This window comes from Odocoileus virginianus, chromosome 20 (genome assembly GCF_023699985.2).
Source record: "Odocoileus virginianus isolate 20LAN1187 ecotype Illinois chromosome 20, Ovbor_1.2, whole genome shotgun sequence".
NCBI classification, from domain to species: domain Eukaryota; kingdom Metazoa; phylum Chordata; class Mammalia; order Artiodactyla; family Cervidae; genus Odocoileus; species Odocoileus virginianus.
The window spans coordinates 46,073,621-46,092,502 of record NC_069693.1 but is presented as its reverse complement, the minus strand read 5'-3'; the positions used below and the strand labels follow the sequence as shown (position 1 = coordinate 46,092,502).

Here is an 18,882-nt window from a genome sequence, read left to right as displayed (position 1 = left end):
CGCTCAGACTCTGCGCAGGCGCAGGGATTGGTTCGCCTCCACCGCCCTCCCCTGACATTCACGCGAAGTCCACGCAGGCGCGAGCTTTGCGCCTGCGCGTGGTGGTGCCGTTCCCCAAAACGCGCCGAGGGTTCCCGGTGAAGACTCTGGGTGAATGCCGCGCTCAGCGCCACGGGACACGCGCCCCTCCGCCCTGGGTCCCCCACGCCCCGCCGCCTTGGGTTTCCCTCACCCAGCCGCCTGAAATTCCCCTCACCCGGCCTCCCTGAATTTCCCTCACCCCGCCTGCCGAGTTTTCCTCAGCCCGGCTGCCCGAGGTTCCTCACGCCTCACTCGAGTTTTCTCTCCCCACGCCACCCGAGCTTCCCCTCACCCCGCCGCCCGGGGTTCCCACAGACTCCCCATCCCCTCACCGACCAGTTCCTGGATGAGGGGCTGCTAAGGGAGGAACTTCTTCGGAATAGGTGGGGCTTTCCAGCCCCACCCCTCTCTTTTAAAGCTCCGTACCAGCTGGGATTCTCTTTTCAGGGTTGAAGTTCAGTCGCTCAGTCGTGTTCGACTGTTTGCGCCCCATGGACTGCAGCACTCCAGGCTTCCCTGTTGAAGTGGGTTGCCACATTTATAATGACTCTTACTGGTGTAAAATACACCATTTTAACCACTTTGAAGCGTGCGATTCTGTGGCATTAAGTACCTTCACATTGTTGGGCAACCATCACCACTCTCCAACTCTAGAACTTTTTCATTTTCTTAAAGTCAAACTCTGTTCCTTACACAATAACTCCCAGCTTCCCCCTTCCGTTGTAAAAATTTATTTTTGGCTTTAACATGATTCTGTTTTCAGTGAAGAACAGAGCGCAGCCCTCCAGTTCTGTTCCTACAAGTATCAGCAAATAGCTTTCTTCCGATTAGGTGTTTCTTGGAGACCATCCTGAAGATCTCCATTTGCCATAACTTGTCCAACTGGTCCCCTGTTGGTTGACAATGAAGTTGTTACCAGTTTTTGGACACAAGCAGCTTTCCTGCGCAAGTGTTGAGTCCTTTTTTAGGATAAATCCCTGGAATTGGATTTGCTGGGCCTAGCAGGATGTACTTGAAGTAAAGTTGATAGCTCTTGGCAAGTTCCTTCTGGAAGTTCCATTGATCCCAGCCACCAAAGGAAGGGATCCGGAACCTTCCTCAGCACAGTGGCTCCCCGTCCACCTGACCTGTGAAAAATGGTATCTCACTGTTTTCAGTTGTGTTTCTGATGGTTGTTTTCTTGGAATCACTGTTTTGTTTCATGCAGAGCCGTTAAAACTTCCTTTGAAGAGCTGTTGGTGCATTTCTCTGGACGGTGGTTGCAATGTATTCTCTGAACTATAGAAGCAAGGTCACCTATGAATCTCAGTGATTTGTACAGTGTGTGGGAGTGATGAAGGGACATCTCACAAGTTCATGGTGCCATCTGTTTTGCACCAAGTACTGTGCCAGGTGCCCTACTCTGAGGGACTTCACCTGGGAACTTCATTTTATTGTTTATAATTTAAATATTGACTATAGAGTGAAATGCATCACCCCACATTCACAGGTTGAAACCTAACCCCCAGTATGATGGTGTTAGAAGGGGGCCTCTGGGAGTGATGGGGTTATGGGGGTGGGGCCCTCATAAAAGATCCCACAGAGCTCCTCACCCTTTCTCCAGGTAAGGGCACCATCATGATCCAGGAAGGGGCTCTTGTCAGACAGCAAGTCTGCCAGCACCTTGATCTCATACTTCCAGCTTCCAAACTGTGAGAACTCAAGGGTGGTTGTTTAAGGCCCCAAGTCTGTGGTATTGTTTGTTACAGCATCCTGAACAAACTAAGACAAAGACAATATTATATGTACTTGATTTAAAGAGTGAATTATCAAACACTCTTCTATGCCCTCCCCCAGGTTTGGTGGGCACTTTATTTTTTACCTTATTTTGACTGTACTGGGTCTTCATTGCTGGGCTCGGGCTTTCTCTAGTTGCGGCGAGCGGGTGCCACTCTTGGTCATGGTGTGCAGTCTTCTTATTCTGATGGCTTCTCTTATTGCAGAGCACGGGCCTAGTTGCCCTGGAGCGGGATCTTCCCAGACCAGGGATGGAACGCGTGTCCGGAGGGAACCTGTGTCCCCTGCACTGGACTACCAGAAGTCCAAAGGCAGCCACTTTTAAATCTGTTCTTTTCCTCTGTGTTACTTTTCTTTTTTAATTCACTGACTGTTTTGGCTGCACTGGGTCTTCATTGCTGCATGTGGGCTTTCCCTAGTTGCATCTGGCAAGGGCTGCTCTCTAGTTGCAGTGCGTGGGCTTCTCATTGCAGTAGCTTCTCTTGTGAAGCATGGGCCCTAGAGTGCCAGCTCAGTAGTTGTGGCACATGGGCTCAGTTGCCCCGTGGCATGTGGAATCTTCTTGGACCAGCGATTGAACCTGCATCCCCTGCTTTGACAGACAGATACTCAACCACAGGGAAGCCCCTTCCTCCATATTTATAAACAGCCTACTTGTTTCCCTCTTTCTTTTTCTCTTTCCTTTATTATCATTTTCAATGGCATCTTTTGATTGTCACCAAGCAGAAATGAGGAATTGTCTTCTATCCCCACCACAATCCATCCTCCCCCATACAGGTGATGTTCTCAGCGTTATGATCATGTGAACCATGCTCACAGTTGAATGCATAGGTCTAAGTGCCTGACAGTGTGCATTTGTGTAGTGGGGAAACTTGAACAAACAAGCCCCCTGAAAGAGGGCTGGGCATAGACCCCAAGCTGATACCATCAGCCCCCACTCTTCTGAACAGTCAGCCTTCAAGCATGTAGAAGATAAGCTCATCACAGGGCCTCTATTTCTGGGGCTTTTTGTTAACTAGATGTGGGTTAATGCCTGTTCTGCCATGGTGGGAGTGATAAACCAAAGGACAGAAGCTTTTACACATGGTCACGTGTTCTGATTTGCTCCATTAAAATGTGTTTCATGGAGATGTGGTAGGTGCCTTGACACCTCAGGGAGTCAGCCTGAAGTGTCAAGGTTGCAGGACAAGAATGGAGCCTGGAGCATTTCTTACAGTCTTCCTCAGACTTCCTGTCTTATTTCAAAGCATTTTTTTTTAACGTAAAATATGTAACATAAAATTTACCTTCTTAACCTTTTCCTTAAAAAAAAAAAAATTTGGCTGCACTGGGTCTTAGTTGCAATATGTGGGGTCTAGTTCCCTGACCAGGGATTGAACCCAAGTGCCCTGCCTTGGGAGCACAGAGTCTTACCCCTGGACCCACCAGGGGAGTCTTAACCATTTTCAAGTGTGCAGTTCAGTGGCAGTAAGTGCACTACATCGTTGTGCAGTCATCCCAGGTCCATCTCCAGAACTTTTCCCTCTTCCCAAACTGAGACTCTATGCTCAGTAAACACTGAGTGTGGATCTCCTCCTCCAGCCCCTGGCAGCTATTCTTCTACTCTCTGTGTCTGAATTTGTCTGCACCAGGGACCCATGTAAGTGGAATCCTGTGTCTGGCTTATTTCACTGAGCATAATGTCCTCAAGGTTCACCCATGTTGTAGCAGGTGCCAGAATTTCCCTGCTTTTTAAGGCTGAGTAATATTCCATTGTATGGATGGACCACATATTGCTTATCCATTCATCTGTTGTGGGTATTTGTGTTGCTTCCACCCCTTGGCTGTTGGCGAGTAATGCTGCTGTGAACATGGGTGTCCACTGTGTCTTATTACAGTTCCTCTTATTTGGTTCTTTGGGGTACACACCCAGAGGTAGAGTTTCTGGGTCACGTGGTAGTTCTGTGTTTAATTTTCTGAGGAACCTTCAGTCTTTTTGCATGCTGCTGCACCATGTTACCTCCCCACCAACGTCCCCAGCTTGCATTTCCTGTGTCCTCACTGACACTTGTTCTTTCCTTTCCTTCCTTTTTTGCGCAGCCTCCCTAATGGCCGTGAGGTGTGAAGTCGTATCTCCTTGTGGTTTTGATGTGCATTCCCAGATTTCCTTTCATTTGCAGTGATTTCTCAGTGTTGCTAAGAGAGCACATGGTATGGCATTGCTCAAACATTAGTGTGAGTACCAGTCATCCAGGGAGCGTGTTGAAATGCTGATTCTGAGTCAGGAGGTCTGGAAGACTGCCTTTGTAGCCAGTGTCCTGGGTGTTGAGGGCAGAAGCTTGCTGTTCCAGGGATACACCATGAGTAACAAAGAGCGCAGAACACACATGGGCTCTGCAGTCAGACCAACCCTGTGTGTATGTAACTTTCCAAGCCGCAGATAAGTGTTCCCTACAGCAGAGCAATGCTCCCTCCAGGGAATTAGTGGACAGGAGGTGACTTGAAAAGGTGATGTGCAGAGTTTTCTTTATTGCCCTTTCATTTCAATTCAGTCCACCCTGGAGACCCTCAACAGCGAGGGTTTTTTTGGCATCTGGGGGTGAAACACGACAGAGCGTGGCAGTGAGACAGAAAGGGAGGGCGTCTTCCCTCCTGGGAGATTACCGTGGGGGCGGGGGTAATCTGACGCTCACAGAAGAGGTGACGCTGCAGAGGTGCAGGTAGACTCCACCGTGAGGTAACACAGCTGATGCCCACAGCGTGGGCTGGGGCGAGTGTGTGTAAGAGGAGTCGGCAGTGGGAGCTGAGGTGGCCGGGGCACTGAGGAGTGATGCAAGTGGGGCGGTGTGCCAGCAGGAGGTGGGAGGAACGTTCTGGGGGCGGAGGCAGTGGGGAGGGCTGAACAGGAGCACGCCATCCCTCCAGGAGGAAGTCCATCTCTTCTTCAGGCCGAGCTGGGAGCCAGCAGGCGGCCAAACCCTCCTGTGCACTGGTTGGGAGCACCTGCTCAGAGTGAGAAGGGCCCAGTGCCCCAGACTTCACTCCCACCTCATGTCTTCTTGTCCTTTTCATCGTCTCCTGAACTCCTCAGGACTTAGTATCTTGGCCCTGGAGATTAAGGCCTTGAACTTGGTGATCTCTAAAGACCCAGGATTTGTTCTCTGTGCCTGCACACCAAACAGGTCTCCATGGGTCGTGACAGAGACATGGAGGTGTGACCCTCATAGAATATTTTCTGGCCACAAATTCTTTTGATGGTTTGGTACTTTTTTTTTTAACAGAATTTTTAAAAATTTCCATTGTAACCATTTTTAAGTGTACAGTTCAGAGGCTTTAGGAGTATTCACGTTGTGGTGTGGCCATCACTTCCGTCTGCCTCCAGAGCTCCCTCGCCTTCTCAAGCTGAGACTCTCTTCCCACTAAACCCCTCCCTCCCCAGAACCTCCTTCCCCAGCCCCCCACAGCCACCATCTACTTGCTGTCTCTGTGGCTGTGACTCCCTTAGTTCCCTGTGTCAGTGGAATCGTACAGCACATGCCTTTTTGTGTCTGGTTTATGTGACTGAGCATCATGTCCTCAGGGGACACCCCCATGTGGTGTGTGTCACGATTGCCTCCCTTTTTATTGCTAAGGAGTGTCCCTTTGTACCAATAGACCATGCTTTATTCATCCGCCTGCTGACCACTGTGAATAATGCTGCTGTGTCTTCTGCTTTTTTTGGACACAACCGTCCTCAGCTCATGAGCTGTCCAGAAGTAGGTGGGAAGGGCTGGGTTTGGCCTCTGGGCTATGGCTCACTGACCCTGCTCGCAAACATAATCATCCCCGATCATGTTTTGTGCTCAGCTCTGGGTATTTCTGTGAGTCCCTGGGGACCCTCCCATCCAGAGGAAAGGCTCTGGGTGGAGTGGCCCAGAGCCGAGAGCTGGCCACATCTGCGGGGAGCCCCCGCTGTGCGCACGGTGCCACGGGCCGCTTCCCTGCATCCCTTTAGCCCCACGCCCGCTGTGAGCAGCCCACAGTCACCTGCCTCAGGATCTTTTCAAGCTTTTCTATGGACCCATCACCCTCTTTAATTACAAGGTGTTCCTGTGAATTAGAACTTCCCTGTAGCTCAAATGGTAAATAATCTGCCTGCGATGCAGGAAACCCGGGTTGGATCCCTGGGTCAGGAAGATCCTCTGGAGAAGAGAATGGCAATCCACTCCAGTGTTCTTGCCTGGAGAATTCCATGGACAGAGAAGCCTCGCAGGCTACAATTTATGGGGTCAAAAAGAGTGGGCACGACTGAGCAACTAACACACACACACACACACACACACACACACACACACACACACAGACCTGTCACTCCGACATTCCTCTCCTCTCTTTCCTCTGCCTCTCTGTCTTGTTTCCCAAACTCTAGTCAGCTCTGAGTGGCTTCCTTCCGGCCTGCCTCCCTCTGCAAGCCCTTCCTCCTCCCCCGGCCAGGCACGAGGGTACCCCCTTCCCATGTGGCTTCCAGAGCTCCCCTCCCTGCACATCCTCCCAGCCCCTTCTGACCATCTCACCCCATGCTGTGGCCCCAGGTTAAAAACAGTATCTGACATTCTGATCTAGTGCCTTATTTCTTTCTTTCTTTTTTTTTTTTTTAATCTAGTGCCTTATTTCTGATTTCCAAGTAAAAGGAAATTAAAAATTGCTTACTGAGCAGCAGTGTGGTTTGGGAGCAGGACCCTGGAGCCAGAAATCCCAGCTCTGCCACGGGCCCGCTGTGTGACTCCCAGCAAGCTGCTTCAGGCTCCCTGTGCCAGCGTCCTCCGTCAAAGGGGACAAAACATGAGAGAGGTCATGTCGGTGCTGTGCCACGTGCATCTGCAGCGACTGCTGGTCCCTCTTCGTCCCCAAAGGAGCTCTCAGGTAACTGCAGTCGCCCTGCAGAGAAACTGTTCATTTGGTTAAATCAGGAGTAAGTTACATGGAGTCCATCACTTCCAGCTTTCCCAAGTGAGAGCTCCAGACATGGCATCACGTACTGTATGCACGAGGCGGGGAGGCCTGGCCAGCCGGGACAGACAGCTGGCATCTGCTCACGCTCCTGCCTCCCCCCCTGAGCCACTGACTGTGGAAACTATTCCCCTCATCAAGGGACACGTGCACCCAGCTCACCTGCTTTCAGACGCCCGCACGTGTGGTCCAGCACCCCAGCCACCCCTGTAAATAGATCTGGGGCTTGATTCCTGTGGCCTGGATAACCCAGGAGACTGCTTTGCAGGCCTCCTGGGGCTGATGATGGTTATTCCATTTGTGCTAAAAAGAGCAGACCCCTCTCCAAGGCTGGGGAAAGCCCCGATAGCTGGATTAAAAGGGGAGGAGAGTCTGGTTACGTCGAGGTTGCCCTGTTCCATTTATTCCTTTCTTCTTTGTCCAGGATCTGGTAGAGGTCAGGCATGGATATGCAGGCTGCCACCACGCGGTGAAGGTCGTGGGGGAGAGTGGCTTCATATGTGCTGCCGAGGATGTCGGGCTTGAACTCGAGGCTGCAGGACAGACAGCCCATCTAAGGCTGCAGGACAGACAGACAGCCTGTCTGAGGTTGGAGCAGCGCTTAGTGAGAGGGTGGTGGAGCTGCACCAGCATGCAGGGTGGAGGCTGGATGGAAGATGGACCTGGGGGCCAGAAAGATTCTTCCACTTGTCAGCCTGCGAAATTGCAAGAATATGGACTATGGTGAAGGCTATGAGGGTCGAGGTGAAGATCTGGTCTGAGAAAGGCTTGGGAGGTGGAACTGGGTGACTGTGGGGTCAGGAAGGTGAATACAGGGGTGAGGAAGTCACATGGCCTCAGAGTTGTTCCCAGAGTCAGTGAGTAAAGCAGAAAGCATCTAGGCAGAATCACCCCCACGTGCCCAGCCAGTGTCTCCCATGGAGCGATGGGCCCACTGCCCAGCTCCTCCCGGGGCTGCCCCCCTGCCACTCCAGCCCCGAGAGCTCACGTTCATACACCAGGGTCACACGAGGGACAGGGGTTCCCACGCTGTGCATCTCAGGGACCCTCACACCCTCACAGACAATTGAGGATCCCAAAGAGTGAGAGTGTGTCGGGGGGGAGGCTCCCATTTATTTTCACGTGCTTCAGAAGTTAAATGTGCTATGTTTCTTAAAGATTTTGTTTATCAAATTTATTAAAAATAATCATAATAAACCCATAACACCTTAACATTTTGTAAACAATAGTTATTTTCTGAGACAAAGCTGTAGTGAGGAGAGTGGTGGTGTTTGGCGTTTTTGCACGTCTCCGCATTTGGCCCCATGAACATCCTCCTTGTGACACTTTGCCTGATGGGTGGTCTGCACTGTAACCACTTTTAGCTGACACGGCTCTGATTGGGAAGGACCAGATCTCCTCCAGGTGCACTCTGGTCCTGGCGCTGAGCAGTGAGCTTCCCGTGCTCTGCTGGTCTGTCTGCTGCTTTGTCTTTGGTCCAGGCAGGGCTTTGTGGCATCTACATTGGTCATTTGGAAAATACTGCTTCACTGACTAAACAGAGCTTCCAAATGTTGGCGAGTTTCATTTTATAGTATCAAAAACTCTCATCTGAAAAGTCTTTAAACTTGGGGAACTGCCAAGCTTTTAGGGAAGACAGACATTTCCAAAATGGCCATTTTTTTTCTCGAAAGCACAAATGCTGTCACTAGCAAGTGTAATTCTTCACTCAGAAGCTCAGAGGGACCAGGACTTGGGGATGGAAGATGTCCTGAAGCTGATGAGCTTTGTGTGGATGGGCGGTGGTGAACTGTGGTGCCCTGGTGTGTGTGGAGCCCCTGGCAGTGTGGCCCCCCAGCTTCTGCACTGTCCACAGCTATGGTAACCGTAACCAGCCTCCCCCAGCGCAGCCCCTGGTCTGCTGACCACCTGAAGAACTGCTGGTATAGGAATGTGGGTTAGGTTCTGCAAGAGAAGACAGGAGATGACCCCCAAGGTGACCAGAGCTGAGCAGCCGGCCGGCCGTGCCTCCCCGATGCCCAGTGGGGTCTCCTCGCTCTCTGGCTCTTTCTGACTGGTCCCAAGCCGCTACGTCTCAGAGGCTGCTCTGCAGCGCTCACGGAAAGGCCCCTGGGCTCCGTGACCCGCCTTCCTGCAGCCTCCATTTCTGAAGTGCTGCTGTGACTGTGTCTTGGGCCCCAGGCTTGTTCCTGGGGGAGGACAGGTGGCAGGTGTTTGAGCTGTGAGCATGGACTGAAGTGATTCTGCATCTTCCTGAGCACTAGTTCCAGGCCATCCTTATGGGGACAAGAGAGCAGCCCTGAGGGGCGGAGGTGGGGGAGGGGTTAGCCTGGGGAGAGCGGGCTGTGAACCCAGTCGGGGGCTCTGACTGACCCACGGGAGGACCGCTGTCTATTCCACAGGATACCCGAGGATGGACCCTGGTGGTGGCCCCCTCCACTCTCGCCCTCTGCCCTCCTGTCCTCCAGCTCTGCCCAGGGCTCTGCGGGCACCTGGGGATGGACGCGTGGGCAGCTGCCAGACCACCTCGCCAGCAGCTCAGTGGGCCGGGCGGAGGCAGCTTGGAGGAGAGGTGGGCTGGAGCTGGAACTTGGTGGTCAGGAATGGACATAGCATCCGGGAGAGGCTAAGGGTGGAGGGTCTCCCTGGAGGGAGCGGTTGTGTTGTATTTTTGGCGTCTCGCATCTCCTTGGCTGCCAGGTCTCCCTGGCCCCTCCTGAGCTCTGCAGCAGCGGCTCACCGACTTCCTTCTCGCAGACCCCGTGGCGTCGCGGTGGAGTGAAGCCCAGCAGGGCCGCAAGGCTGGAGCCAGCACGCCTCACTGCTCACCTGGCGAGGATTCTGCGTTTGCCGGCACAGGCCCACAGACCCCCGACTCGGGGAGGGGGTGCCGCCCGCCGCGCCCATGTCCCAGCCTCTCCCTAGCACCTCTCGGTCTTGGCTGCCGTGGTGCTCTCCCTGGAATGCTCCACCATCTGCAAGGTGATGGAGGCTGGAAACTTTTGTTCCACTGAACTTTGCCAGGGAGCTATACTTAGCCACCAAGTGGAGGCCAGGAGTGGGCTCTCCAAGTATAGATAGTAACCAGTGGGCTATTTTCAAACTTCCAGAGAACCCCCGGAATATTCTGGGCCAACCCGATATTTATGGAGCCTCTGGGCTCCCTAGTGTGTCTTCAGCTTCAGGAGAGAGGTCTCAACAGGGAGTGGGGGGCAGCCAGGCCCCCGGGAGGCCGGGCATCCCTCCCACACCTGTCCTGGGACCTGAGCCATGAGCCGGGCACAAGCATCCCAGTCAGAAGGCAGCCCCAGGGGTTTTCTGTCCACCGCCCCTCACGCGCCTCCTGGGAGCACTTGTCATACAGTGCGGATGCCACCCCCACCCCAATTCTCTTGTCCAGAATGCTGCGAATTTCTTAGGCTCCTGCTTTTGCCCAGATTCAGCCCACCGCCTCCGAAACACCTGCTTCATATTCCTCAGGTCCTGGGCCTCTGGTCCCCCGACCAGGTCTCCTGCCCTAGAGAGAGGCACTGACAGTGTGTGTGGAGCAATGTGATCAAAAGGCCTTCCAAAGGGAGAAAAGAGAAAGTGTGACACATAAAAATCTGGGTAGAGAAAAGAAAGCCTGTAGGTGGGGGGCAGAGGACCCAGATTGCAGTGCCCCACCTCACGTGGGGACAAGTGTGAGTGAGGGTTGGACCCCTTCCTGATCCCCACCCGTGGGTGTTTGGAGTGGGCTCCAGAAACCCAAACACTAAACGAGATTCCTGGGTCAGTGCTGCTGCTGACCAGGCAGAACCATGAGGAATAGCGGGGCGGGAAGCTGTGAGGCCTCAGTGGCCAGCGGGGATGTGGCCCCATGGCAGGGACGCGGTGTGCTGACTGCAGCCACCCTCCTCGGAGGGGAACATCTCCCCCATTCATTCCACGTTGGCTCCCTGGCAGGTGCCCAGGCCTGTCTTCACCCTGCCTGCCAACCCACCCTCCGCCAGCCCAGATATAAATATAAGAGCATTTTCCATGGGCCAGCACAGAAGGGCAAACATGGGACTTTATTTTAGGCTTGTGAAATTCCCTTCCTCCATCCCCAACAGGTGCATCGGCTTCATTTAGATATTGGTGCTCAGAAATAGAACACAATTTACAATATAGCTTCCTTCAGGCATCTGGATGCCATTTTAAAAAAAGCCGTCCAGTGCGGTGGTCAGACACAAACACAAATGCAGTTGGAGCTCAACCTTTGCCAGGAACCAGCAGAGGCTCCCGAGCCCTGGGCTGCCCACCCACCCCTCCCAGCAGCGGCCCGGGCACTTCAGGAGACAGCGCAGGGTGGGGGTGGGGTGGCCCTGTAGGCCAGAGGCCCCTTCTCACCCACAGTGGGGCCCTGACCAGGACAGCGGAGAGGAGGTGGGGTCAGGCACCAGCAAACTCCAGAGGGGGCCGTGGGGGTGGGCTCACGCCGCCTTTGGTGAGGTGTTTCTAGTAAATTGGCTGTGAGATGGCTGCCACCTCGACCCTTCGTGCCTGAGGGGAACAGGGACCCACCAGGCATCTCTAGGCAAGCGTGTGTTGTCATCAGCTGTTACAGGGTGAACGGTGCCCCCCGTTCACATACTGAGGTCCTGACCCCCAGGAACCTCAGAACATGGCCTCATTTGGAAACCGGGTCTTTGTGGATGTTGTCAAGAGGAGGTCATCAGGCTGGGTCCTCGCCCAGTCTGACAGGTGTCCTTATGAAAAGGGGAAATCTGGATACAGAGACAGACACACACACGCAGGGAGACGGAGGCAGAGATGGGGGTGATGCTTCCATGAGCCACGGAACATCAGAGGAGCCAGCAAAACAGGAGCTAAGAGAGGTCTGGGGCCCCAGAAGGCACCAGCCTGGCCGGCACCTCAGCCTCAGACTTCCGGCCTTCAGGCCTGCAGGGGTGTCATTCTCTGTGGTCTGAGGGCCCCGCTCTGTGAGTTTGTAACGGCCACCCCAGCAAAGGGCACCTTTCCTTCAAGGGAAACATCTGGTTCCTGCCATCTGTCCCTGGAGGGAGGCTGATTCCTTTGAGGGGAGCAGTGGGCCTGGGAACATGAGTGTGGCTTCCTCCAGGAGGGTCTGTGTTCTATCAGTAGATACAGTCTGGTTCAGGCTGGAGCAGGGGCTCTCCTGGGTGGTTAGTTTCATCAGGGTCACCCTTGGTCCAAAGAAGCCCAAGGTCTGGTTTCCTCTGGCATGTACCCAGGTACCTTCTGATGGCCATCATCAAAGCAGCCACCCGGGGCCTGTCTGCCCCCTGATGTGTCCCTTGGGGTCTGTGTGTGCAGAGCCAGGGCCGGTGTGGTCCTGTCACACAGGACACGGGAAGCAGGTCAGCAGGTCCGGTGGCTCAAGGCTGAGAGCGGGGGCCTCTGACACTTGCCATGTGATTTCACTCTGGGAGCGGGACCGAGGTGCCTAACTCTGTCCCTTGGCCGGGACCAGCCCTCCTGCAGAGAGGAACAGGCGTCCCCTCCTGGTGTCAAGGACTCAACCCATCTCCGCCAGACTCAGGCTTCCTTCCTGGTTCCTGAACGCCACTCTCCAGGGTCTGGCACAGATGACTCAGACACGCTGCCAAGAGGCCTGGCCAACCCAGCAGGTGACCACCTGGGGTCTGGGGGTGAGGGAAGGCCACCCATGACAAGGAAATGGGGTCTCAGTGTCTGAGTCAGTTTGGGAAGCTGTGTGTCTGGGTGGGATCAAAGATCTGCTGTTTACTGGTTTGAGGGTGCTGCAGCCTCAGGAGGGCACATGCAGGAAGCAGTCTGGATGCTGAGTGACGGGCTCGCGCCATGGGCAGGGGGCTGCAGTGAAGCTGCGTCCATGGTGGTCAGTAGAGATGCTGCAGGCACAGGATGGACTGTGCTCTGAGTTAGACTTTGAGGAGATAAATGCCCACTGCAGACAGGTGGCCTTGACTGCCCTCTCACACCCTCACCCCATCCCTCGTCTGCGCTGAACTGTCCCTGTGTCCTTCCAAGGGAAGGCGCCCTGCTCACCTGGGGCTGCCGCCCCGGAAGCACCACACAGCTCAAGGCCCTTGCCCCTCGGTTTCCCGTACTCTGACCAGAAGCCCGTATCACCCAGGCACCCTGCAGCTGCAGCAGCCTGTCAGAGCTCAGCCTCCTCCGCGGACTCAGGGGACTGGGTGAGCCTCAGAGGCCAGCGCATCAGGAGTGCGGGCTCTTCATCACCCCGAACCCACCCGCCTCGGGGCCTCCTGCTGCTCTCTCCTCAGGACAGCCTAGTGAGGAGGAGGCAGGGGGATGCGGGTCGTGAGTGTGAGCCTGTGCACATGTGACATGAGACAAGCGGGTCGTGAGTGTGAGCCTGTGCACATGTGACATGAGACAGCTTGGCCCACCCCCAGGCAGGTGGAGGTGAGCCTTGAGGTAGCTCTGCCCACGGGTGGCCTGCAGGGATGTGCTCGGCCCAGGTCAACCTGTCAGTCAGGAGTGGAGGGCACCCAGGGCAGCCCCGGCGTCATCAGCCTTGCTCGGGGGTCGCCTGTGCCGGCTCAGCTCGGAGGAGGTTCTCGTCTGTATGAGTGTCTTCCCTGGAGGGAAGCCCCTCACCTGGGCAGGGGAGGGCGCCGGACTCCTTGAGGACGCCCCTCCCCTCTCAGGGCGCACAGCAGCCAGCTTCCTCATGCCGCGCCAGGAGCGCCATGCGGGAGAAGGTCTTGGCGCAGCGCTTACACCGATACTTCTTGGTGTCTGAGTGTGTCTGCAGGTGGGCCCGCAGGTTGGAGCGGTCGGCGAAGGCCCTGCTGCAGTGAGGGCAGGTGTAGGGCTTCTCACCTAGGGGAGCAGAGGGGACACTGGTGAGTGGCCCTGCTGGCAGCAGTCAGAACGCTGAGGAGGGCAGCCCCCGCCTCGTGAGTGAATAAGCTGTGCCCCACCCAGAGCTCAGCACCCCCACAGGGACTCCAATGCCTTCCTCCCCATCGCCCCCTCCCTCCAGATAACTGGTGGGGGGGCCTCTCCACTCCTGCCCTCGGCCGAGGGGTCACGTGCCCGGTAACCTGGGCAAGACCTCAGCAGCTAAAACACAGACCTTTGCGAGATGGCTCTTCTGCTGGAGCTCCCCGGGGCCCCTGCCACCAGCCCTGGACGGGAGAGGTGATGCGAGCCTTCTGGCAGCTGTACCCGCCCCCCACCTCCCTCCCAAACCATGAAGGTGGCCGTGCACGGGCAGGCATGCAGGACCTGGAGCGTGCCCGTGTCCTCCAGGCCACCTCCAATCAGGGCAACCAGGGATTTGGACAGAGTCCTTCTGCTGAGACCTTCTGTTAGGCCGACCCAACAGGTGTAAAAGGAAGGTCAGTGAGAGTCCTCTGTTCAGCTCTGTCTGTGTGGAGAGTCCTGCGGGGCCCAGAGCATCACATTCCCGCTGCCCGGCCTTCATGTTCCCAGACCAGGGCGCTGACCCCTGACGGTGTGATGGGGCGCCCGGAGGGGGACATCCTCAGTGAGTGGTCAGGGAAAACCGGATGGATTTCCAGCCTGAAAAAAGGCTCCTACGAAACCCTCCTTCCCGTCCCTCACTCAGTGTGACTCACAGGGCTGTGATCGAGGGTGAGGGAGGCTCCAGTTAGGACAGTGTGTGTGGTGAGGCCTGCAGCTGCCTCTCCGTGCCTGTCTCTCTTTGACCGAGTGCTTCACGAAGCCCTGGACTCGAGAGGAAGAGTTCCCCAGGGCAGGGCAGGGCTGGGCCAGGCCCGCGCACTCTTTCTGGGCTGTTTAGTTTGTAATCCAGGGAGTGGAGATGCGGCTCCCGGCCCCACACCCCCTCCCGTCCGCCCCTCTCCTGCAGCACGTGTGCTCCGTGGCCACCCTCTCACCCAGTGGTGGGTTTGCTCCAGAGTAACTCCCAGCCCCCCGTCTCTGTCCCTCAGACAGACTGTGTGACCCCCTGGGGTCCTCCCGCCCACACCAGGCCTTTCTGGCTCCTCTCCTTTTCTGCTCCTCCAGAATGTGGAAAGGCCACAGAATGTGAGAAGTCAGGCCCCGCGGACGCCCTGTGCCTCCCACCAGGTGTATGAGTTGTTTCTGGAGACAGGAATGTCCTCAAAAGGATGCCTCTGTGTCCTAAACCCGAGTACCTGTGAGTCTGGGGGTGTGGGCCTTTGAGCCGCAGCCTCAGGACACGGGGAAGCAGAAGCACTGTGTGTGCATCCATCCTCTTGCTTATGAAACCAGCCCTCTCTCCCGCACCTCCCGCTTTGAGAGCCAGGCCTCACTCCGCCCCCAGCTGGCCCCTTGGGGGCCCACGTCTACCTGTGTGGGTCCGGAGGTGGCCCTGGAGCAGCCAGGGCCTGGAGAAGGCCTTGCCGCAGACGGCGCAGAGGCAGGGCAGCGTGTGTGTGCGGATGTGCATCTTGAGGGCGCCCAGGCTGCCGTACTCCTTGTCACAGAACTTGCAGGTAAAGCAGCGCTGGGCCTGCAGGTGGCAGTGCAGCTGCTGATGCCCGGCCAGGGCGGCCGGTGCATGGAAGGACTTATGGCAAGGGAAGCCCCCCGGGGTGCGGGGGGCCCGCTCAGCCCCCGGCAGGCAGCAGCCCGGAACCTGGGCCCCGTCTGCGTTCAGGATCGAGGACCAGCGCGTGGGCAGAGCCAGCAGCGGGGGCAGGTTGAGGTGGTTCACGCTGTCTCTGAGAGGTGCGCTGGGGGCCCGGCCAGCCCGAGGGTCCTCCAGGCTGACTTCCAGGGGGCCTGGCCCCGAGGCCCTGCCAGCTTCCTCATTACACAGGAACGTGGGGAGGGGCAGGGAGACGTGGGCGACGACGGAGGTGAAGTCCCAGGGCCGGGGAGGGTCGCCAGATGTGGGCGGGGCTGCCTTGTCTGGGAGCACGAAGGGCACCACCAGCCCCCCGCAGGCTGAACAGGCACCACTGGCATCTAGAAGCAGGGCGAGGAGACAGTGCACGGTGAAGTCTGCGTCCCAGCGCTGCAAGTTCTCCAACCCGCCTTCCTGGCCCAATCCCACGACCAGGCCATTGGCAGCCCTGCGCAAAGGAGGTCCTCACCAGACAGAAATGCGGGCCACTGGGCCAGAGCAGGAATCTCAGTTCCTCTTTAAAAACATGGACGCAGAAACATGTCACAGGGTCCTAGAACATCCCTCGGGGGCCAAGGGAGGCCCTCTGACACCCTGGGCAAGAAAGGCCCTGTCTCTGAGCCCCTATCCCAGCTCAGGGCCGGCTCGGAGCTCTGTCCTGTGGGCTCCCACACAGCATTAATTCACAGCACTTGACAGCAGGCTGATGTGTGTAAAATAGCTAATTAGCCTCCAGTCACCTCCGATCCCCCCCTTGCCCATCGCAACACAGGTGCACACAGCCTCCTGCAGACACTCCCGGGTCAAAACAGGTTGTTCCAGCTGGTGTCCACTGCCTCCTGGGTCGGCCTGCCCTCAGGCTGTAGGCCAGCATGCCTCATGCTTGACCCAGGGGGCAGAATCCCCCAGAGTAAACAAGTTAGGAATGTAAGAGTTCAATTCTACACTTCCCCAAAGATCAAATCTCCAAACAGCTCTCAAGCTATTTCTTATTTCATGTGTTGAAATAAATCTTTGGCCCCATTTCTATGTCCACACTATTGCTCTGGGTTGAGACAGACAGACCATAAAATGGGGAAAATATTTGCAAATCCGATATCTGATGAGGAATTAGAGTCGGGACTATATAGGGAAACCTTGCCCTCAACAATGAAACAACAAATAATCCGTTTTTTAAATGGGTAAAGAATCTGAATAGACACTTCTCCAAGGAAGACATACACATGGCCAATAAGTGCCAGAAAAGATGCTCAATGTCCTTAGCCTGCAGGGAGATGCAGGTTAAAGCCATAGTGAGGTGCCACATCATACCCACTAGGATGGCTAGAATTAAAAATAGACCATTAGACATGTTGATGAGGATGCAGAGAAATGGAAAAGTGAAGGAAGTTTCCCACCCTCCACTCTCTCCTGACTTCACCGTTTTCCACTGCAGTCTTCCCAGTGATAACATCAACACACCAGTTTCCTGTCCTTCCAGAAATGGAGGCTGGACAGTGACCAGCTAAGAGATGAAGTCCAAGGAATTTCTGGAGACAGCACTGGGGTGCCCAGAGAGTCTAAGGGCTCTTGTGTAGGAAGAGAGTCACCTCAAGTCTCTGAGGCTCAGCCACTACCCAGGCCCCAGGTGCCACCATGGAGCCAAACCCTATCTGGGGGCCAGTGTTGACCCCAGTGGGAGGGCAGGAGAGAGGCAGCCATCTGCTGGGTGCTTGTGACTGCATGCTCCTGTTAATACTTTTCTTTTTAGTTAATTAATTACTTTGGCTGTGCTGGGTCTTAGTTGAGGCACATGTGGTCTTAGTTCCCTGAGCAGGGATTGAACCCAGGCCCCATGCATTGGGAGCACAGAGTCTTAGCCACTGGACTGCAAAGGAGTCCGTCTGTTAATACTTTAAATGTTTCCCCATATGTCCTGGGTTAGCTAGATTGTTTTATTCATTCTGTAGCTCAGATTCCTGGGAGAAGAGACTTAAGTTCCCTTCTGGCTTCAGGGGTTCCCTGGGGAGGCCTAAAAGGGCACTTATTGAAAAGTAAAGAATGGGGGACCCCAAATCCAGCATCTCAGGTCTATGCTAGGGTAACTGCCTGACAGAAAGAGGATCACCACAGCCACCTGGCCTCAGGAAGCTGGTGCTACAAGGACAAGGGAGGGGGTGGGGAGCAGAGCACTGGTGGCCCCGAGGCTGCTCCCTGACCGTCAGTCACTGGGCCTTGGGTGGCTGCGGGGTCTGCACTGATGTAAAGTGGAGTGCCTGTGACACTGGACTCTAGACAATGGTTTTTCAGCCTTTAAAGCCATGACCCATGTGAATTATGTGTTCTGTCATACATGTATATCCAAAAGAAAAGTTTCCTTTACTGTCTGCATTGCACTCTGATGGTTTCTGTTCTTTTTTATTTTATAAAGTTGCTGGTGGTGACTCAACTGGATTTCTAAACGTGAAGTTGAGGATCCCAGTTCTAAACGCTGCCCACTGGTGGCAGCACCCGCCCCACCCCCCTCCAGCCTGGACTCTCTCCCTGCTGCCAGTCCTGAGTGGGCACCGACTATGTGCTCTAGTCTCCACAATGTCCCTCCTCCCCGCTCTGAGACAGCAGTACCCCAGAGGGTCTTCACCCCAAGAAGCTGTAGAGCTGGGAGCATCTCTGACCACTCTGGGGAGGCCTTTGCCCTGGGACCTCCACGTGTCCTGACTATAAAGGCAGTGGGGATGAGTGCCCAGGCCTGGTTGCTGGATGCCCGTTTCCCCACCTGGGTGAGGACTGTCCTCCCTTAGTCCACCCTATCCTGGGCAACCTTCTCTAGGGTGAGGGGAGGTGGGAAGGAAGGAGGCATTGGAGAGGACCCAGCAGACTACTGGGCGAGCTGGGCCTTGGCACCACGGGCCCCTGGGTCACTCTTCCCGCCCTCTCTGCTCACCACCCAAGCCAGGATGCTCTGGGGGCCCTTGGAGAGCAGCTTCGTCGTCTCTCTTCGCAATATCTGTGGGGCTTTCTCAAATATCCTGCCCCAGGAAGATGGCCCTGAGGTCCGCTTTGCTAGGATGAACATGCCAGGCAATAGCGAAGAGCCTCAGAGTGACTAGGGGCCTGGAAACTTATCTAAGTGGACAGAGAATCCTCACCCACTCTGCCTGACGCGAGGCTGAGGTTCCTGAAGTGCATAAGGCGCCCGCGGGACACCTTCCTACCTTCATCCCCGTGGTCCCTCCTCCCACCTGAGGCAGGTGTCCCGGCTCCCGGGGGGTGGGGGGGGGGGGAGGCGTCTCCCCTCTTGCCCCGCGGGAGTCGAGTCCTGGGCGGGGCAGGGAAGCGCGCAGCCCCTACCTCTCTGCGTCTCCAGCTGCCCGTAGTTGGGGACCCTGTGGCTGGAGTGCGTCTTCACGAGGAAGGAGCGCGGCATGGTGCCCTCGCGCGGGTGCCGCTGAGCGTCCGCCGGCGCCCGCGGGCTGCGCGGCCCG

The 18,882-nt window shown here is 55.8% G+C and overlaps 1 protein-coding gene and 1 long non-coding RNA gene across 2 annotated transcripts; one reads left to right on the top strand and one right to left on the bottom strand.

Moving 5' to 3' along the window:
- The first annotated feature begins 91 nt into the window (after positions 1-91).
- LOC110149323 (uncharacterized) lies at positions 92-8,037 on the top strand. Its single transcript, XR_002317427.2, has 3 exons — positions 92-150; positions 6,479-6,738; positions 7,250-8,037. It is a non-coding gene; the product is annotated as an uncharacterized lncRNA (long non-coding RNA).
- Positions 8,038-10,866: 2,829 nt separating this feature from the next.
- On the bottom strand, positions 10,867-18,882 carry SNAI3 (snail family transcriptional repressor 3). Its single transcript, XM_020911699.2, has 3 exons — positions 18,749-18,882; positions 15,139-15,759; positions 10,867-13,659 (listed from the first exon to the last, which is right to left on the bottom strand). Exons 1-3 carry the CDS (start codon positions 18,822-18,824, stop codon positions 13,481-13,483), a joined length of 876 nt encoding a protein of 291 aa, XP_020767358.1. The 5' UTR covers positions 18,825-18,882; the 3' UTR covers positions 10,867-13,480.